A 20,776-nucleotide genomic window follows, 5' to 3' on the forward strand; every position below is an offset into this window, starting at 1 on the left:
TGATGAGGAATTCTTAACCTCAAGAAACAAACTGAGGATTGCTGGAGTGGTGGGGGTTGGGAGGGATGGGGTGGCTGGGTGATAGACATTGGGGAGGGTATATGCTATGGTGAGCGCTGTGAATTGTGTAAGACTGATGAATCACAGACCTGTACCTCTGAAACAAATAATATATGTTAAAAAAAAAAAAAAAGATAGTAGGAAGGGAAAAATGAAGGGTGGGGGGGAGTCAGAGGGGGAGATGAACCATGAGAGACTCTGGACTCTGAGAAACAAACTGAGGGTTCTAGAGGGGAGGGGGTTGGGGGGATGGGTTAGCCTGATGATGGGTATTAAAGCAGGCATGTACTGAATGGAGCACTGGGTGTTATACGCAAACAATGAACCATGGAACACTACATCAAAAACTAATGATGTATGGTGATTAACATAACATAATAAAATTAAATTAAAAAAGAGAGGCAACACAATTTTTTTTAATGTTGTTGCCTTTCAGGTGGACCTCATACAGAACCTGGAAATATTTTGAGAACTTGGTGAAAATAGTTTTGCTGTGAAGTTGATGTGTTGACAGTGCTACCTGTAGTAATGAGTCCTATACTGGGGTAGGGCAGGTATTGCCATTTAGTTTTTAAGACATACCTCTGAAATTCCAGGGCAGGGAGCAGAACCGTGTTTGTTCTTCCAGGTCTTCAGAAGACCACAGTTGCTGACTTGTGACTTTGCCTGCCTTGGAATGTGAAATAACTGTTTCTTTCGTCCTCTCACACACAATTACTTTACCTATTGTGTTTTTCCAGATCAGAGTTTAGTTTAGAAATATGCTCCGCATATTTGGTGGACAGGTAGAAAGAGTAGAATCAATATAGCAATATTATAAAAAATTGTATCAAAATACTATATAAGTTGAATTATGTGAAAATCTGGATAATCAGGAAAGCTCTCTTTTCTTGAAATATTACTGGTAGAATTTCTTTTTAGAACAAGTTTCCTTAGAGAATTAAAAATTATTCTGTTTACAAAAGTTTAATCTTATATTCAGTTTTCCAGAAACATGTTTAGTACATCAAATGAGGTACATTACAATTTCCTCCTTTCTGGAGGAAAAGTCCAATCTTCCTGCAAACATCTACTTCCTTGTCCCTTCCCTATGATTTCAGGGCTCTGTTGAGGAAGAGTCTGTTTTTGCAGCAGGTGTGTGTTGGAGCTGGGATGATCAGTATGCCTTTCATGGTATTTTATATCCTTGTTAGATCTTATCTTTGGAACAGCTCTTTTGACCCTAAGAGTAAGTGAACGGGAAAGCAACAATCAAGAAAAGTTCAGAGATGCTTAGTATCTTTCTCCTCTGCTCCTGCCTCTACACTTTGAGGACCTGGCATATGTTAGGCTCTGGGCAATGTTTGTTGAAGAGCTGATATATAAATCCTGATCTTGTGTTTCTGATTTACTCAGGAATGGGATTTCTCACTAACACAGTGATTAGGGGTAAAGTGTGCTGTCAGAGTTTCATCAGCATTGGCACATCATGTTCCTCGGGTCCTTTCTTTTTTTTTTTTTTTTTTAAGATTTTATTTATTTATTTGAGAGAGAGAATGAGAGAGAGAGAGCACATGAGAGGGGGGACGGTCAGAGGGAGAAGCAGACCCCCTGCTGAGCAAGGAGCCCGATATGGGACTCAATCCCCGGACTCCAGGATCATGACCTGAGCCGAAGGCAGTCGCTTAACCAACTGAGCCACCCAGGCGCCCCCTCGGGTCCTTTCTTTTTTTTTTTTTTTTTTAAAGATTTTATTTATTTATTTGAGAGAGAGAGAATGAGAGAGAGCATGAGAGGGAGGAGGGTCAGAGGGAGAAGCAGACTCCCTGCCGAGCAGGGAGCCCGATGCGGGACTCGATCCCGGGACTCCAGGATCATGACCTGGGCCGAAGGCAGTCGCTTAACCAACTGAGCCACCCAGGCGCCCCTCCTCGGGTCCTTTCTTAAAATTAAGTCATTTTAATCTAGGGAAAAGACCATTGATATCATCTGATTCGGTTGATTCTGTCTCTAAATGGAAAAATTGAGGACTTTGATAGTAAAATGACTTCCTGTACTTATATGCCAGCCACAGCAAGTAAACTGCCAAACGTGGGAAGTCTTCTGGTTTCCTTCTTGTATGCTTACACCAGCTTCCCTTGTACTTAACCCTTTAAAAATGTAGATGGGATAGGTTACTTCAAATTTTATTCCAAATTCCTTTGAAATATGCTAGGAAAACTTGCCATATTTTGACAGCAGCATCTGAGAACATTCTTTAATTGTCTAACAAAGTACTGCAGATGACTTCAGGCTGCTGGTTGTGAGAGAAACTTCAGTCTGTCTCTGGCTCAGAATGATTCAGTGAGCTTCTCACAAGCTTCTGATGACAGGTCAGCCTGTCCACTTGGGTGTGTCCATCTTGAGTGAGTTACAGAAAAGCTGATTAAAGAAAAAATTTAGAGGGACTTGGAGACAGTTGCAGTGTCATCTCCTTGTGAATGGGACCATGTTTTTGGGTGATTTTTTTTTCTGACTCTGGGGTGGGTTTTTTGCAGAGTTTATTCTGCCTTCTCATATTCTTTGCTCTGGTTAATCTGAACTTGGCATGTCAGAGTTTGAACTCTTCTGCCTCAGATTTGTTTTCAACACTGGGTCCTTCCTTCATATTGATAGCCCAGAACACTCTTGAGAAGTCTCATTTAGGGAGATAGCATGGCTGATAAACAAATGTTTAGGAGATGAATGTGTTAAACATAGTGAAAAAGGATGATATTCTTGCTTGACTAGAGAAAGTTTGCTTTCCCCTGTAAATGATTATTCAGAAGATAAAATTTAAACAAAGATTCATTTCCATTAAGTTCAGAGTTAGTTGCAAAACATAAAATTCTTCTCTTACTATATGTCACACAAGGAAATGAATAGCCTGAAATGTACAGCTGTTCGACCAGTTTACAGGCTCTCTTAGTAGCTAGTACAAAAGGTACTGCTAATGAGGCCCAGTTAACTCTAACTCTGCCATGGAAACCAGTTTGCCGCTCTCTTATAGGAAGAAGATTGACAATGTTCAGTAACACTGATGATCAGTTTTAGAGGTTTGATGTTTAACTAGATTTCTTTACCCTGTCATGCCTGAAGGAGTACTTGGACCAAGTACACTAAAAACTGGACTATGTCATAAGAGTACACTTATTGTGATGAACACTGAGTCATGTATAGAATTGTTGAGTCGTTATATTGTACACTTGAAACTAGTATTAGTTAATATGTTAATTATACTTCAACTTTAAAAAACTGGACCATGTCAGGTATATGCAAAAATCTAGGCTAAGTTTTTAATTTTTATCCCAAATAGAAAGTGTTTATACTGTGGGGAGGTACTGTTCAACTCTACAAATATGAAAAGCTTCTGAGTTTTTACAGTCTCACCAAGAAAGTAAATTTTTGCTAAACTATGGAATAGATGTGCCTTTTTTTTTTTTAATATTTTTATTTATTTGAGAGAGAGCGAGCATGAGAGGGGGGAGGGTCAGAGGGAGAAGCAGACTCCCTGCCGAGCAGGGAGCCCGATGTGGGACTCGATTCCGGGACTCCAGGATCATGACCTGAGCCAAAGGCAGTTGCTTAACCACTGAGCCACCCAGGCGTCCCTAGATGTGCCTTTTAAAATCTCATTTAGGGGGTGACTGGGTGGTTCAGTTTTCTGAGCTTCTGCCTTCGGCTCAGGTCATGATCCTAGGGTCCTGGTGTCCGGCCTGGCTGGGAGCCTACTTCTCCATCTCCTTCTGCCCCTCCCCCACTGCTCCTGCTCTCTCTCGCTCTCTCAAATAAATAAATAAAATCTTTTTTAAAAATCTCATTTAGGTAATGTTGAGTGTTAAATGCAAAAAAAAAAAAGTTTCAAAAATCTGGAGCTTGAATCTCACAAGTAGTGTTGTAAAGTGATTAGGCTCTCGAAATCAGTTGGTTGAACCACTAAATCAAAGAACTTATTTAACTAATGTTTACCATGTATCTGGCCTTATGGACATGGTTGTAAATTAGATATATTGCTACCCTCGCAGACCTGTTATCCTAAGGGGAAAGGTGGGTAGAGAAACAACCTATCATGAGGCTGTGTGATTATGATGACAGAAGGAAGTAAGCACAGTTGTGAGGGCGGGGGTGGGGGTGGAGACACTCTGGGAGCAACAGAAAGGGAACTGTGGGTACCTAGGGCCTAGAAATGCATCTTGTAAGAGATGAGTCCCAGTGGGATGATTAGGAGCTGGTCCATCTTCTAGTCTTATGAAGCTGCATGTGGAAAGGCCAGGAGTTAAGAGGAAGTGAAGTCTGTCCTGGGAACCACCTGGAGTTCAGTGCAGGTGTGAGGAGGGCACAGGCTCAGCAGGGTTTGGTTGGTGACCCATGGCAGTGAACCATTCAAGAGTTTTTCAGCAGGATCAATACATGATCAGTTTATTTTGAAAGACCACTTTGAAATTTGGAGGATAGATTGGAAGAGGGTAAGCTCAGTGGCAGAAAGATTGGTTAGGAGAAATGAAGGGGAGACAAAGGAACTCTTCTGAAATTGTCTGGCCCAGTCCAGAGCACTGAGTAAATACATACTAAATGAACAAATGAGATCCAAAGTCCTGCTCTGAAGTGCTGCAGGTTTTCAGAGAAGGGGGAGAGCAGTGCAAATCAGAAGATCCAAGGTAAAGTCCATCTCTTGGCTTCTGAAGAAACAATCAATTCCCTGAAACGATTATAAAACTTTGTGCTCACATGCATTTTCTGAGAGTCATTTACTTTCATCAGATTCGTAAAAGGTCCCTGACCCTCTGAAAGGTGAAAAACCACTGGGTTAGATATTAGCCTGGGAGAACAAGACCTGTGTGATGGATGCTCGAAAGAACTTTGTATTTAGTCATATCAATCAAGGGCTTAAACTCATAAAAGAAATTATCAGCTATTCTGATGAGGTTAAGCTGGAACAGATATCTAATTATGCCAGGTATCTAATTATGTCAAAGTACAGATTCAAAGAGAACCCAACAGTTTGGATAGACATGAACAAAAAGTTGTAATTAGGTTCACAGACCAGCTGCACTATAGTGGAAGTGGGATAAAAGATGCTCACCTTAATAACTTTTGTGAGCTATTGTTCCTTAACAACCATTGGGCATGGGAGCTAGGGAAAGCCCCAGGAGTTCTATGTAGTAGTGAGCACTTCATCCCTGGAAGCCTCTAAAAGGCAGAATCCCTGGCAAATGATAACTGTATGGGAGGGAGGCCAGGTGGAGAATGAGAGTAGGGAATTCTGCATTGAATGGGAGGCAAAACTGGCTTTCAGGGATGTTTGGAGTGCTAAAATGAAATGTTTCCCTGTGTAGAGACCAGAGAAAATGCTTGCATAGGCCTCCCTCTGTACTGTTAACAGAAGGCACCATTCATAGCTCTGTTTCTAAGGAAAAGTATGAATGTTTAAAAAAAAAAAAAAAAGATATGAGACCACCTTTGCCAGTTCCTGCCTTTTTGTGTGTTCCAGAGGTGTTCTCTCCCTCCCTTGGTGCTGAAGTTCAGGAACACTGTTGTGAGGAGAGGACGTGATCTGGCTGCTTTGTGAACTGGTCGTTCAGTGGTGTGTTTTGTGGCATTTATGAATTTCCCTTTCAGAAATTGTGCAGGTGCGTAGCTGTGCCCGTGTATCCTTCCCTTGGTTCTACTTACAGCTCAGTAAAATTTCAGAGCACATCTGAAAGAGTGCTAAGGACAAAGAGGAAGCCTCTCCTCAGTGAAAAGACATTGTGAGAAGAGCTTTGCCCTAAGCCTCAGAATTTAGTTTTACTCAGTTGTGACAATTTCGTTAGACTGTAAGCATTGATTTACTGAAATTCCCTTTTGGCATTACAGCCATTTTAAAAGTCAGGGCAAGAATTGTTTCAGTTTGTTTGTTATATAGCTTGGAACTTTTTTTTTTTCTGGTCACATCCTTTTAACCTTAGACTCATCAAATACAGGATTCGTCCTACACAGAGAGGTGTTTCCTGTCTTGTTAACCTTTAGTAGTTGCCAAGCACTTTTTCCTTGTCAGCATGCTGCATTACTTCTTTTAAAGCTTTTAAAAATCAAGCTCTCTTATTTATATCTTTTGTAGAAACAAGTACTATTTAATGTTGAGGTTTCTTGAAACTAATATTACACTGTATGTTAACTAACTGGGATTTAAATAAATACTTGAAACAGGAAAAAAAATTATGTTGAGGTTTCTGTGTTTGTAGTAAATACAAATTAATTTGTGTTTTATTCATCAGGCATCTATTCTGTCCTGATGCCTTGAATAAAAAGAAACTGAAGATTGGTGGTTTTTTCTCTTCATTTGTTTTTCACACCTATCTTGACAAAAATGTGAGAATTAGACACTTTAGGAATCATAATTTTATATGTTTCTGTTACTGTGAACTTTAAATTTTTCTGTATTTTAGGTCTCAGTAGGATCCTAGGGTTTGTACAAAAGACATATGTAAATCTTCTAAATTTTTAAATTTATTTTTGAATAGGCAGAATGTTCAAAGTTCAGAGCAGAACTTTGTAACAGCAAGTTTTCTTCTGCTCCTGTCCCCAAGTTCCCCAGAGGCCCCCAGTATTACCCTTTTATATGTGAGTATCCTTCCAGAAAGAGAAACAGATACATTTGTCACTTGATTTTTTTATGTGTTTTGTGACTATTTAAGTGTAGTGTTATAACAAAATTAGTAACTTCTTACATCTTTAAAAATGCACGTTACATCTTGATGGCAGCTTTAAGAAGCTGTTTTTCACCGGGGTGATGGAAGCCGGGTGACAAATTGTAGCCCTGAGGGGAGCTAGCATCTGCATGTCCTGAGTGAAGGAGTAAGATATAGACTCCCCTTTCCTTGTGGGTGCCTTAACCTTTGTATTTATAATATAGATACTCTCAGGGAATATGTTAACTCTTTAACCCTTCGTGCAAAAAGAAGTTTCAGAGACACCTCTTTCTGTTCTTACTGAATGGATTCTAGAAGGGAAAGAAGCTAATACAGATTACTCAAAGAGAAATTATTAGAACCATGAAGTCAAATTATTAGCTAAGAACTTTCCAAGGATCTAACCTGTATCTGTGAGATGGTGATGTGTATTGAGTGGGACTGATACAGAACTGGAGGCTAGAACCTTGCATGCTGTTGCACCAACATCATTTGGAGCCATAACGATAAAGGATTTGCTCCAGTTATCTGTCCTCCATTATCTGCAAACCCCTCTTGCAGAAACCCAACCTACACCCCACACACACCAAAACAAAATGCCATTCTAACTTTACCATCTAGGATCCAGTATGCAGCTAACTACGAGGTTGATTATACTGAGGTGCGCATTTGATAAGAGGGAATTTTTAGAATAGGTAGTTACATTTAGAAAATCATTGAGTGGAGGTTGATAGAAGAAACCACTTGCAGTTCCTTTCAGTTAGGAATTTTTGAATAGTATTTAGGGGAAAAGAAAAGACATTTCCTTCCTTTCTAAAGAGGAGTGGGGAGAGAGGAATTGTACTGCTTCCCTCACAATTCTGCCCTTTTTTTTTTTCTTTTTAAGGAAAATATCCCAAAGAGCTCATGATGACCAGGCACTTCTTTAAACTGACAGCTGCTTGTGCAGTGTTAGTGGATTTCCTGGCAAATAAAATAGGGCAGGACCCTTCTTTAGTCATTACCTTACCGGAGCTTTTTAGCCCAATTTTAATTCAAAATGATGCTGGAAAGATTTATAAAGGAATTGGTGTGATTATTCATAACAATTAAACTTCATGTATTAGTAAACATGTGAGCAACCTGGTCACGGACTTCCCGCCTCCCCCCCCCCAAGGTGCAAGGCCCAGAGATAAGGCGGGCCAGGCCTTGCTGAGGAGGGTGTGTACCAACAGAGAAACAGGAAGCTGTGCTTAGCCGGGCTTGCCTGGAGGTTTCCAACTCTGGTCAGGTGTGCTGAGGTCCCGGCAAGAGATACGCTCTTTCTGAACCCTGGCAGCCACGTTGCTCAGCATAAATGCTTCAGACTGTCAGTTAACTAATGTGTAGAAAGAAGTATGACTGCATTACAGCTTAAAGAGCTGTCACACTCAGGTCTCTACCGGAGAAGACGAGATCGCCCTGATAGTGTGAGACTAAATGGGTTACCGGAGGAAGAGCTAAGGTGAGTGCAAAGTCATGGTTGGCTGGAGGTCAAGGCACCTAGTGATTGCGGCGAGATTCATGTCTAAGTGGATGCAGTAGTGGGGAATACACGTTGAAGAGGTTCCACTGGAACCTCTCAGTCTATAATTAAAGATTGAACACAATCCCAAGATTGTGCTGGATTGGAACTGTGCAAAACTAGAACTCATTTTTCCATTTCTTCACAAATCCTGTAAGGTGTTTTAGCTTTTCCCCCAACCTGCTGTGCTATGTCTTTAAAAAATTATATAATCATCAAAGTAATATTTAAAATTGGAAACAATTGATTTTTCCCCCCTTAGTTTAAAGATAGATTGCTTTGGCCTATTAGAACATAGTTTCTGTGTGGAATTTTTCTTTGAATTTTGGTGGTGAGATTTGTTTGTGGTGTTTTGGGTGGGGGTTGGGGGGTGTTCATAGAGGATTCTTTGTTATTGAAATGAATTCAGCAAAGGAATGCAGAAACTACTGAATGTAACCTAGGAAGGAAGGACGTCAAAAATCTGGACACCATCTTAACTAAAAGGTGTGTGTGGGGGGGGGGGGGTTGTTTTCAAAGTTAATTTGCCTCTAACAATACAATTTTAGTTTTTGTTACAGTTATTGAGAATTGTTTTTGGATTTTAGGTTCTAAAAAGTCCCTGCAACATTAAACCATATTTAAAATACTATGTTTAGATTTTCTGTTTCTGAGATGAAGTATTCCTGTTTTACTGCTGACAGGAGGCTGCAGTAAAGAGAGACTTCCTTTTCTTTTTATTACATTTACTGTATAGTACTTAAATTTCTTTATGGACTCTTGATTTAAGTATTTGAATATTTCAACTAAATGGAGGGATATTTGTATGCTGTGTACTATTTTCTTTCCATAAATAGCTTCATTTTTTAGAGTTTCTTTTAAATTCTATATTTTAAATTTGACAGGGAAGAAATGGTCAAGGAAACTTTTTTAAACTTATATCCACTATATATACTATGAGAGCTGTAGTTTGGGAGAGAAACATTTACTTGAAAATTATAAACTCTTTCATTACCTTTTGAAGAGAATAGTAGCAATAAAGGACTGTGATTGATACTAACATTATTAGAATTTATTTCATACCATATCAGGTGTCTCTTAGGTACATTTGATGTATTAACTTTGAATTGATTGTATTAGAATTTAAAACCTTCAGAGTTTGACTTGTTACAAATTTTATAAGGTTTAGTGAAAATATTGAGTTCTCTCTTGTTAACCGGGTAAGGCTTTGGGAAGTAGCCTCTGAAGTCAGCATTTACTTGTAGACTCCAATCTACTCTTGATCCAAGAGGGAAAAGTTACCAGAAACAGTTTTGATTTCAGATTTGGAGTCCTTTTTTAAAAAATTGAGATATGTAAAACAATATTTGAGACCAACCATATTTTACTTATTTTCAGGCAGTAGCAGAGTACCCATGAATAAAATTATACGCCCAAGGCGGTATTTATATAATTATAATGACCTTCGAAACAACTAGATACTTTTCTTTTGTCTTGACTTGAAATCAAAGGAGGAAGAATAATTCTTAAGAAGTATTGCTTGTTACACTGAGGTAAGGAGAAATGTTTTCCCACCCATTCTGGTCATGTATTCCCTGGTGATAATAAGGGACTCGTGTTTCTGCCATTTCTCTGGACTCTAATGCAGAGAGAATGACCATCATTCCTTATTTTAGGAATGCAGTGCTTAGCTAGGAAAAGTAGGCAATTGTCTGTTTTTCCGTGGACTTTTTGTTAATTTAGGCAGTCAGGTTGTTTTTCTAATTTTATAGGAAGCCTATGTTTAGTATTAAATCAGGTTTCTTAGCTAATAGTAATCAGGGAGGGTAGGCACACCCATTTCAGCACCACTCATTTGGACAAGTTATGTAAGCTTGTTGAACTTCAGTTTGTTCCTCCTCAGGGGGAAAAAAAAAAGAATGAGGATAAAAATAACTGCTGTTATTCAACATCATTTACTATCTCAAAATCCTCACCCCCAACCTACTGAGGCAGGGGCATTATTATCTTGTGTGTAGTGCTGTAGGGTTAATGGCTTTCATGCATTATTTAACTAATTTTTATTGGGTGCCTACTCTGTGCTAAATAAAGATGCAGTGATGAATTAGACACAGTTCTTCCCCTCAAGGCACACCTAGGTTTTGGCACATGAACATGACCAACAGGTGCTCTTCCTGTGAGCAGTTGTTTGACTTTGAATGCATAAAATATCAAACATCTTTAACACCGTCTCCGTATTGCGCAAGACCCATTCCTGCTGCATTCCTTCTCACTCTTTGTTCACTTTCTTGGCATGTTTATGGACTTGAACAGAACTATCAGAGACTAAAAGAGCTGTGCTCATTGCCAAAAAATGTTTTTCTTGTAAGTTAAAATAAAAGATTGTGCTCTGAAACAAAACACAAGTGTTTAAGGAGCATCATGAAAGACATGAAAACGACTCTGGCTTCAGACTTGTGAGGGTCAGCATGAAAAACACTGACTTTATAGATTTTTATTTTAAAGTACAAAATATAACCCAAAACTTACTACACTTGCATACTTTGTACAATAGAACATTACTCTCTACATTTGAGGGTTCTGCTATGGCAATTTATGTTATTTAAATAGTAGTTGTCACTCCTAATAGAAAAAGTGTCCCGTGGGCCTTTGTCTTGAGTTCTAGAGCATGTCCTTAATTTTGGCTAGATTCTAACATGCCTAAGAAATAATTGGAAATTGTTTTCCTTATGAAGCTCAATGTTAAGGATTTAGATAAAGCATGATTATTCATTTATACTCAAAGACTCTATATAAAGGCTGTGTATACACATATAGATTGTCTTTAGGGCCATCTCTCATGACCTGGATAGAACTGGTTTAACTTTCGAATTTAAACAGTGGACTCCTTAGCACAAAGTAGCTCACACTTTCATGTCAGTGGGCTCAGAACTCTGAGCCCTACACCTCTACAAAGCATTCACCTTTTTTTCCTTGGAATTTTTGATGCTCAAAAATCGCATCTAAGATACACACACACACATATACTTAATTCTTAGCTGTTTATTCCATCTCTCAAACTATGTTGCATCCTGTTGTTTTTTGAGGAAACATGAATGAAAAACACACCTAAACAATACATACACACACACACATACCCTTAAAATTCTCAAAGTCACTTTTGTTCTGCCTTAGATATAAAGGATCTGTAAATAACTGGGGACACCTCAAAATTCAAGTCTTTGCTGGCTAGGTCCAAAACATAGTTTATATAGAAACGTTGGCCAGATCTGGCCCACTGCCTGTTTTTGTATAGCCCACGAGCTTAGGATGGATTGTACATTTTTTGGTGGTTGGAAAAAAATTAAAAGAAGCATATTTCATGACATAATAAAAATTACATAAAATTCAAATTTCACCATCCATAAATGAAGTTTTATTGGAACACAGCCAAGCTTATTTGCATGTGTTGTCTCTGGTAGTTTATTGCTACAGTGACATTACATCCTTGTTGTAGTGCTAAGATAAAGAACCCTTGGGACGCCTGGGTGGTTCCGCTGTTTTAAGTGTCTGCCTTCGGCTGAGGTCATGATCCCAGTGTCCTGGGATCAGTCCCGAGGCAGGCTCCTTGCTTAGCAGGGAGCCTGCTTCTCCCTCTGCCTGCCGCTCCCCCTGCTTGTAATCTCTGTCTCTCTCTCTGACAAATAAATAAATAAAATCTTAAAAACAACAACAACAGCAACAACAACAAAAAAAACCTTGATCTTTCCCTGTTGTTCCTTTAAGTTATGCATCTACTCTTCCCACTCTTCCACGTCCCAGTTAGATTTACCTGGATAAAGTCAGGTCTGTGTCAATCTTTTTTTTTTAAGTTTTTTTTTTTTTTTTTTTAATTTATTTGCCAGAGAGATAGCACAAGTAGGCAGAGCGGCAGGCAGAGGGAAAGGGAGAAGTAGGCTCTCTGCTGAGCAGGGAGCCCGATGCGGGGCTCGATCCCAGGACCCTGGGATCATGACCTCAGCCGAAGGCAGACGCTTAACCGACTGAGCCACCCAGGCGCCCCAGGGCTGTGTCAATCTTGAAATGAGTATGAAGAAAAGAAAAAATACTTTGAAGTTTGTATCCTTACATGAAATTGACTGGATGCAGCAGTGAGAAGTTACTTACTTGTTAGAACCTCTTTATGCTGTCCTTTCCTGCCCTTTTTCTGGTGGAACTGGACAATCAGGAATAGGAGGAAGTGCAAAGAAAAGTAACCTTTACTTTCTGGTTATTAAGTAAACGTTCTGAGCTCATATCTTTCTAGATATAGGATATAATCATTTAGTTAGTGGATATGTCCTTGACTTCGCTTCAGAGCAGAAAACTCAAATCATATGTTCCCGAATAATACATTACCATTGATTGAGCCCTTGTTATGGGTCAGGTATTCTATTAAGAATTCTCATGTTTGAGGAGGATAGGAGGATAGGAGCAAGATGGCGGAGGAGTAGGAGACCTGGATTTCGTCTCCTCTCAGGAATTCAGACCATTCTGAACACCTACAAACTCAACAGGAGATTGAAGAAAAGAGCAACAACTCTCTCATCAGAAAAGCGACCACTTTTTGGAAGGTAGGATGTGCGGAGAAGTGAATCCGAGGCGATATTCGGGAGGATAGACGGCGGGGGAGGGGCCTCCGTCGGCCGTTTCTGGCAAGTGATAGAACCACGGAGCACAAAATCGGAACTTTTAAAAGTCGACTCCGCTGAGGGACGTCACTCCGGTGGCTAAGCGGGGGGTGGAACCCTCCGGGACAGTGTGGTCTCAGGACCCTCAGGGTCACAGAAAAAGCATTTGACAAAGTACAGCATCCTTTCTTGATCAAAACTCTTCAGAGTATAGGGATCGAGGATACATACCTCAATATCATAAAAGCCATCTATGAAAAACCCACAGCGAATATCATTCTCAATGGGGAAAAACTGAGAGCTTTCCCCCTCAGGTCAGGAACGCGGCAGGGATGTCCACTATCACCACTGCTATTCAACATAGTATTGGAAGTCCTAGCCACAGCAATCAGACAACAAAAAGAAATCAAAGGCATCCAAATTGGCAAAGAAGAAGTCAAACTCTCACTCTTTGCAGATGATATGATACTTTATGTGGAAAACCCAAAAGACTCCACCCCAAAACTGCTAGAGCTCATACAGGAATTCAGTAAAGTGGCAGGATATAAAATCAATGCACAGAGTCAGTGGCATTCCTATACACCAACAACAAGACAGAAGAAAGAGAAATTAAGGAGTCGATCCCATTTACAATTGCACCCAAAACCATAAGATACCTAGGAATAAATCTAACCAAAGAGACAAAGGATCTGTACTCAGAAAACTATAAAATACTCATGAAAGAAATTGAGGAAGACACAAAGAAATGGAAAAACGTTCCATGCTCATGGATTGGAAGAACAAATATTGTGAAGATGTCAATGCTACCTAGAGCAATCTACACATTCAATGCAATCCCCATCAAAATACCATCCACTTTTTTCAAAGAAATGGAACAAATAATCCTAAAATTTGTATGGAACCAGAAAAGACCCCGCATCGCCAGAGGAATGTTGAAAAAGAAAAGCAAAGCCGGCGGCATCACAATTCCGGACTTCCAGCTCTATTACAAAGCTGTCTTCATCAAGACAGCATGGTACTGGCACAAAAACAGACACATAGATCAATGGAACAGAATAGAGAGCCCAGAAATGGACCCTCAATTCTATGGTCAACTCATCTTCGACAAAGCAGGAAAGAATGTCCAATGGAACAAAGACAGTCTCTTCAACAAATGTGTTGGGAAAATTGGACAGCCACATGCAGAAGAATGAAACTGGACCATTTCCTTACACCACACACAAAAATAGACTCCACATGGTTGAAAGACCTAAATGTGAGACAGGAGTCCATCAAAATCCTAAAGGAGAACACAGGCAGCAACCTCTTTGACCTCAGCCGAAGCAACTTCTTCCTAGAAACACCGCCAAAGGCAAGGGAAGCAAGGGCAAAAATGAACTATTGGGACTTCATCAAGATAAAAAGCTTTTGCAAAGCAAAGGAAACAGTCAACAAAACCAAAAGACAACAGACAGAATGGGAGAAGATATTTGCAAATGACATACCAGATAAAGGGCTAGTATCCAAAATCTATAAAGAACTCATCAAACTCAACACCCAAAGAACAAAGAATCCAATCAAGAAATGGGCAGAAGACATGAACAGACATTTTTCCAAAGAAGACATCCAAATGGCCAACAGACACATGAAAAAGTGCTCAATATCGCTTGGCATCAGGGAAATCCAAATCAAAACCTCAATGAGATACCACCTCACACCAGTCAGAATGGCTAAAATTAACAAGTCAGGAAACGACAGATGTTGGCGGGGATGCGGAGAAAGGGGAACCCTCCTACACTGTTGGTGGGAATGCAAGCTGGTGCAGCCACTCTGGAAAACAGTATGGAGGTTCCTCAAAAAGTTGAAAATAGAGCTACCATATGATCCAGCAATTGCACTACTGGGTATTTACCCCAAAGATACAAAAGTAGGGATCGGAAGGGGTACGTGCACCCCGATGTTTATAGCAGCAATGGCCACAATAGCCAAACTGTGGAAAGAGCCAAGATGTCCATCGACAGATGAATGGATAAAGAAGAAGTGGTATATATATACAATGGAATATTATGCAGCCATCAAAAGGAATGAGATCTTGCCATTTGCAACAACGTGGATGGAACTGGAGGGTATTATGTTGAGTGAAATAAGTCAAGCAGAGAAAGACATGTATCATATGATCTCACTGATATGAGGAATTCTTAATCACAGGAAACAAACTGAGTGTTGTTGGAGTGGGGGGTGGGGTGGGAGGGATGGGGTGACTGGGTGATAGACACAGGAGGGTATGTGCTCTGGTAAGCGCTGTGAATTGTGCAAGACTGTTGAAATTCAGATCTGTACCTCTGAAACAAATAATGCAATATATGTTAAGAAAAAAAAAAGAAGAAGAAGGTAGCGGGAGGGGAAGAATGAAGCGGGGGAAATCAGAGGGGTAGACGAACCATGAGAGACGATGGACTCTGAAAAACAAACAGGGTTCTAGAGGGGAGGGGGGTGGGAGGATGGGTTAGCCTGGTGGTGGGTATTGAGGAGGGCACATTCTGCATGGAGCACTGGGTGTTATGCACAAACAATGAATCATGGAATACTTCATCTAAAACTAATGATGTAATGTATGGGGATTAACATAAGAATAAAAAAATAAATAAATTAAAATAAATAAATAAATAATAAATAAATAAATAAATAAATAAATAAATAAATAAATAAAGAATTCTCATGTTTGAGAGTTTGGGTTGGTGGGGCGGTTATTTGTTTTTTAACTCAATTCAATAAGGAGGAAGAACGTAAAGTTAGAAGAGGTGATCATCCTTATTAACCAGTTCCTGACCTTGATTGACATATGTTAGTGCTCTGAGTTCAGTTGAGTTTGGAGTAGGTCAGTTTAGGATGTGCATTTCCTTGCATAACTGTTTTGTAGTTTATCATTTCTTTACCTGTCTTTTGGATGAAAAACGAATGTACATATTTTAATTTTAGAAATATAGTAGACAATTGGGATAAAATTGCAGCTTTGCCATTTTTGTCTATTCTTATTATTTAATGGTTCAGTGAGAGCACATTTAATCTTCCTAACAATGAATACATCACAAAATTAATAACAGTTTTTTTCCCTCTGTGGTACACAGAGTTATCAGTTTGCCAAGGTTGCTTTTTAAAAGGTAGTAAGTCGTGCTTTCTTACATGTGTTTAAGAGTGTAATACAGACAAACACACGTGCTAGAATATTATTCAGCTGTGAAATAGAAGGAAATCTTGCCACAACATGGATAGACCTTGAGGGCATTATGATGAGATAAGTCAGAGAAAGACAAATACTGTATGATCTCTCTTATATGTGGAATCTAAAAAAAAACTCAGCTTGTGTAAACAGAGTAGAATGGTCGTTACCAGGGCCGAAGGGGTGGGTGAATTGAAGAGATGTTGTTTTAAAGGTGTAGACTTGCAACTAGTAGATAAATAAGTTCTGGAGATCTAATGCCCAACATAGTGATTATAGTCAACACTACTGTATTAAACACTTCAAAGTTGCTAAGAGACTAGAACTTAACTGTTCTCAGCACATAAAGGAAGTGATAATTATGTGACATGGTAAAGATGTTAGCTAAAGCTACTGTAGCAATGATATTGCAATAAATAAATGTATGAAACCAACAGGTTGGGTTGGCTACCTCAAACTTACATAATGCCAGTTATATCTCAATTGCACAGATCCTTTTTTTTAAGATTTTATTTATTTATCTGACAGAGAGAGAGACAGCGAGAGAGGGAACACAAGCAGGGGGAGTGGGAGAGGGAGAAGCAGGCGTCCCACTGAGCAGGGAGCCCGATGTGGGACTCGATCCCAGGACCCTGGGATCATGACCGGAGCCGAAGGCAGATGCTTAATGACTGAGCCACCCAGTTGCCCTACACAGATGTTTTTAAAAGACTAAAATCCACAGGTATTTATATTGTAATAATTGGTTTTATAGGCATACCCCTCCTCAGCCTTCTCGCTTACCTGTCCCTCTCCTATGCCCCCCCCCCCCATTAATAGAGAGGATTTTCCAAGCCCAGAGGCCTTGCCTTACTTCTTCTGTATCTCTAGCATCTACCATAGTACCTAGCAGGTCATCACTGTCCAGTATCTATTCCTCATTGAATGAGTGAAGAAATGAGAAACTAAAGTGGCTTAGCAGTACCTCTTTTATATCTACCAAAATATCATGATCAAAAGATCATGGTCATTTTGTTTTTCATTAGTTTTGGGAAACTTCTTTTCTGAAGGGGAGTATGTTTTCTTTGTTACCAAAGAAATATAAAATATATTTCTTTATAGTTTAGAAAGTATATGCTGAAATTAAAAATAGCAACGTTAATGCTTAAAAAATTAGCTGTATGAAAGGGATTGTTAAAAGGAGTGGAAAGTCTTTAGATAAAGATCCCTTTTCTGTTTTTCTGTATAGCTGAAGACATTTTGGAATGAACCTCAACTTCAGAATCAGTTTGTGAATTTGTTGTCAATACACATAAAATTTTCTAAATGATTTGCCATGACAATTAAATACCAAGTTTTTAACCATTATAATTGCTTTCCTATTGGTTTAAAACACACAAAAAATGTTAAAGTATCAGTTATAAATCACTTATTTTAAAAAACAGCAGTTGACTAAAATTTACACCTTACCTATATTATTTGGATAGATGCTGTTAAAATGAAACTATTATTTATTTTTTATATATTTATGTATAAAAATATGTATTTTGGAAACACAGCCATTTATTGTGTATCTGTGAGACCCAGTGACCATTCTGTGATTAAAACCAACTTTGGGGCACCTGGGTGGCTCAGTCGTTAAGCATCTACCTTCGGCTCAGGTCATGATCCCAGGGTCCTGGGATCGAGCCCTGCATCGGGCTCCCTGCTCAGCGGGAAGCCTGCTTCTCCTTCTCCCACTCCCCCTGCTTGTGTTCCTGCTCTCACTATCTCTCTTTCTGTCAAATAAATAAATAAAATCTTTAAAAAAAAACCAAAACATTGGACACAAGTATTCTCCTATAGAATATCTACTTTTAGAAATAAACGTGTTTTCACATAAATATACAATTCCTTAAGTTTTTTGGGTTTTTTTTTTTTTTAAGATTTTATTTATTTATTAGAGAGAGCATGAGCATGGGGAGGAGCAGAGGGAGAGGGAGATAATCTCCAGACGACTCCACACTAAGCGCAGAGCCCGATGTAAGGCTCGATCCCACTACCCTGAGATCATGACCTGAGCTGAAACCAAGAGTCAGACACCTAACCCTCTGAGCCACTCCAGTGCCCTTCAAGTTTTTTTAAGATTTTATTTTTACACCCAGTGTGGGGCTCGAACTTAAGGTTCACATGCTCTTCTGACTGAGCCAGCCAGGCACCCCCCAACTCCTTAAGTCTTTTTAATTGTTATGTTAGTTTCATAGAACTGCTGTAACAAAGTACCATAAACTGGGTGGCTTCACACAGCAAATTTACTGTCTAACAGTTCTGAAGGCTAAAAGTGAGAAATCATTGTGTCAGCAGGGCCATGTTTCCTCTGAAACCTGAAGTTGAAAGAATCCTTCCTTGCCTATTCTAGCTTCTGGCTTTTGCCAGCAATGCTTATTTATGTATCATTCCAGCCTCTACCTCTTTAATGACTGTCTTCTCCATATGTGTCCATTTCTTCACGTGATATTCTCCCCTGTGGGTGCGTCTTATCTGTGTGTCTCCTCTCCTCTTTGTAATAGTACATCAGTCATCTTAATTGTATCTGCAAAGATTCTGTTTCCAAATAAGACCCTATTCACGGGTACCGGGGTTAGGACATCAATATATGTTTTTGGGGGACAGAATTCAACCCATAGTAGTGGTCTGTTCATACAGTAGTGTATAAAGATTAAAAATCATTCTGGTGGGGGGCAGAATTCAACCCATAGTAGTGGTCTGTTCATACACTAGTGTATAAAGATTAAGAATCATTCTGGTGGGGGGCACCTGGGTGGCTCAGTCGTTAAGCATCTGCCTTCGGCTCAGGTCATGATCCCAGGGTCCTGGGATCGAGCCCCACATCGGGCTCCCTGCTTCGGCGGGAAGCCTGCTTCTCCCTCTCCCACTCCCCCTGCTTGTGTTCCCTCTCTCGCTGTGTCTCTCTCTGTCAAATAAATAAATGGAATCTTTAAAAAAAAAAAATCATTCTGGTGGGACACCTGGGTGGCTCAGTTGGTTAAGCGACTGCCTTCGGCTCAGGTCATGATCCCAGGGTGCTGGGATCGAGTCCCACATTGGGCTCCCTGCTCCGCGGGGAGCCTGCTTCTCCCTCTGCCTCTCTCTCTTTCTGTCTCTCATGAATAAATAAATAAAATCTTTAAAAAATATAAAAATAAAATAAAATAAAAAATAAACATCATTCTGGTGTGCAGTTTTTTAAGAAACAGCTTTATTGAGGTTGAACTAATGAATCTCAATGAAGTGCACAATTTTAATGTGCAGTTTGATCAGTTTTGACAAGTATACACAGTGATACCCTCACCACAATCAAGATAATCACGATCATCATCCCCAAAGTTTCCTCATGCCCATTTATAATCCTTCCCTGCATCCCTAGGGACTTTGATCTGCTTTTTGTCACTCTAGATTACTTTGTATTTTTTAGACTTTCATAAATAGAATCATACAATAGTGTTTTCTTTGTTTGAACTGGCTTTTTAACTCAGCATACATATTTTGAGATCCAGCCATGTTGTTGCCTGTATCAGCAGTCCATTCCATTGTATCCTTGAGTAATGTTCCATTTTAGGGACATGTTATAATCTGTTTAGCCAGTCACTTGTTGGTTGACATTTGAGTTGGTTCCAGTTTTTGGCTATTACAAATAAAGCTGTTGTGAACGTTCTTATACAGTTCTTGCAGGGACATGTGCTTTCATTTCTCTTGGGTGGAATGACTGGTTGTTGGGTAGCTTATGTATATTAAATTTTTAGGTTAAGTGGCCAACTCTTGATTTCAGCTTAGGTCATGATCTCAGGGTCCTCTGGCTCCATGCTCAGCAGGGAGTCTGTCTCAGGATTCTCGCTTTCCCTCTCCCTCTGTCCCTCCCTGCCCACGCATGCGCTTTCTCTCTCTCTCCCAAATAAATAAATCTTTTTTTTAAGTATTAAAAAAGAAATGTCTAAATTCCTTTCCAAAGAGGTTGTACCATTTATATTCCCACCAGCAGTATTTGAGGGTTCCATTTCTCCCCATTCTCACCAACACTTGGTTTGGTAAATTTTTTTTCAATCTTAACCATTTTGAGGGTGGGTAGTAGTGTCTCATTGTGGTTTTAATTTGCATTTTCTTAATGACTCATGTAGTTGAGCATCAGTTCATACGCTTATTTGCAATCTGTGTATCTTTGGCAAAATGTTCAATTTTCTTGCCCATCTTTTATTGGGATGTTTCTAAGTTTTAACAGTGTTTGCTATATTCTATGTATAAGTCTTTTGTTAGGTAAATATTTTGCAAATGTCTCTTCCCAGTCTGTGGCTTATCTTCCCATTTTTATAAGTATCTTTTGAAAAGCGGAGGTTTTTTTATTTTGATACTTTATTGATTTTTTTCTGTTTATAAAGTTTGTGTTTTTTGTGTCCTATTTAGAATCTTTCCCAAACCCACAGTCAGATTATTAATACATATGTCCCATATAAACTCATTAATTATTTTTAGAAATCATCTTGGCCTTTCATACCATTTAGTGCTTTTCTGGCTATATGGTAAGTGCTTCACAGCCTCTGAATCCTCACAATAATCCTGTGAGGTGCTGCGTATTTCCCCCTTTTCACACAGATGGGAAAGGAAAGGACTTTAGAGACACATGCTTGGTAATTTGGGCAGTTGGGATTTGAACCCAGGGCCACAC

The 20,776-nt window shown here is 39.5% G+C and overlaps 1 protein-coding gene across 4 annotated transcripts in view; it reads left to right on the forward strand.

Moving 5' to 3' along the window:
- The window catches only part of LIMS1 (LIM zinc finger domain containing 1), a 159,283-nt gene that overhangs the window by 85,991 nt on the left and 52,516 nt on the right, over nucleotides 1-20,776 (forward strand). The window contains exon 1 of one of the 4 annotated variants that reach the window (XM_035001904.1): nucleotides 7,766-8,211. The exons of the other annotated variants lie outside the window; for them this stretch is intronic. Coding sequence (XP_034857795.1) covers nucleotides 8,105-8,211 — 107 coding nt within the window. The 5' untranslated portion in view covers nucleotides 7,766-8,104. Of the gene's footprint in view, nucleotides 1-7,765; nucleotides 8,212-20,776 lie in introns of those variants that run through there. 4 annotated transcript variants of the gene reach the window in all.

This window comes from Mirounga leonina, unplaced genomic scaffold, assembly GCF_011800145.1.
Source record: "Mirounga leonina isolate KUSES-001 unplaced genomic scaffold, KU_Mleo_1.0 Mir_125, whole genome shotgun sequence".
Classification (NCBI taxonomy): domain Eukaryota; kingdom Metazoa; phylum Chordata; class Mammalia; order Carnivora; family Phocidae; genus Mirounga; species Mirounga leonina.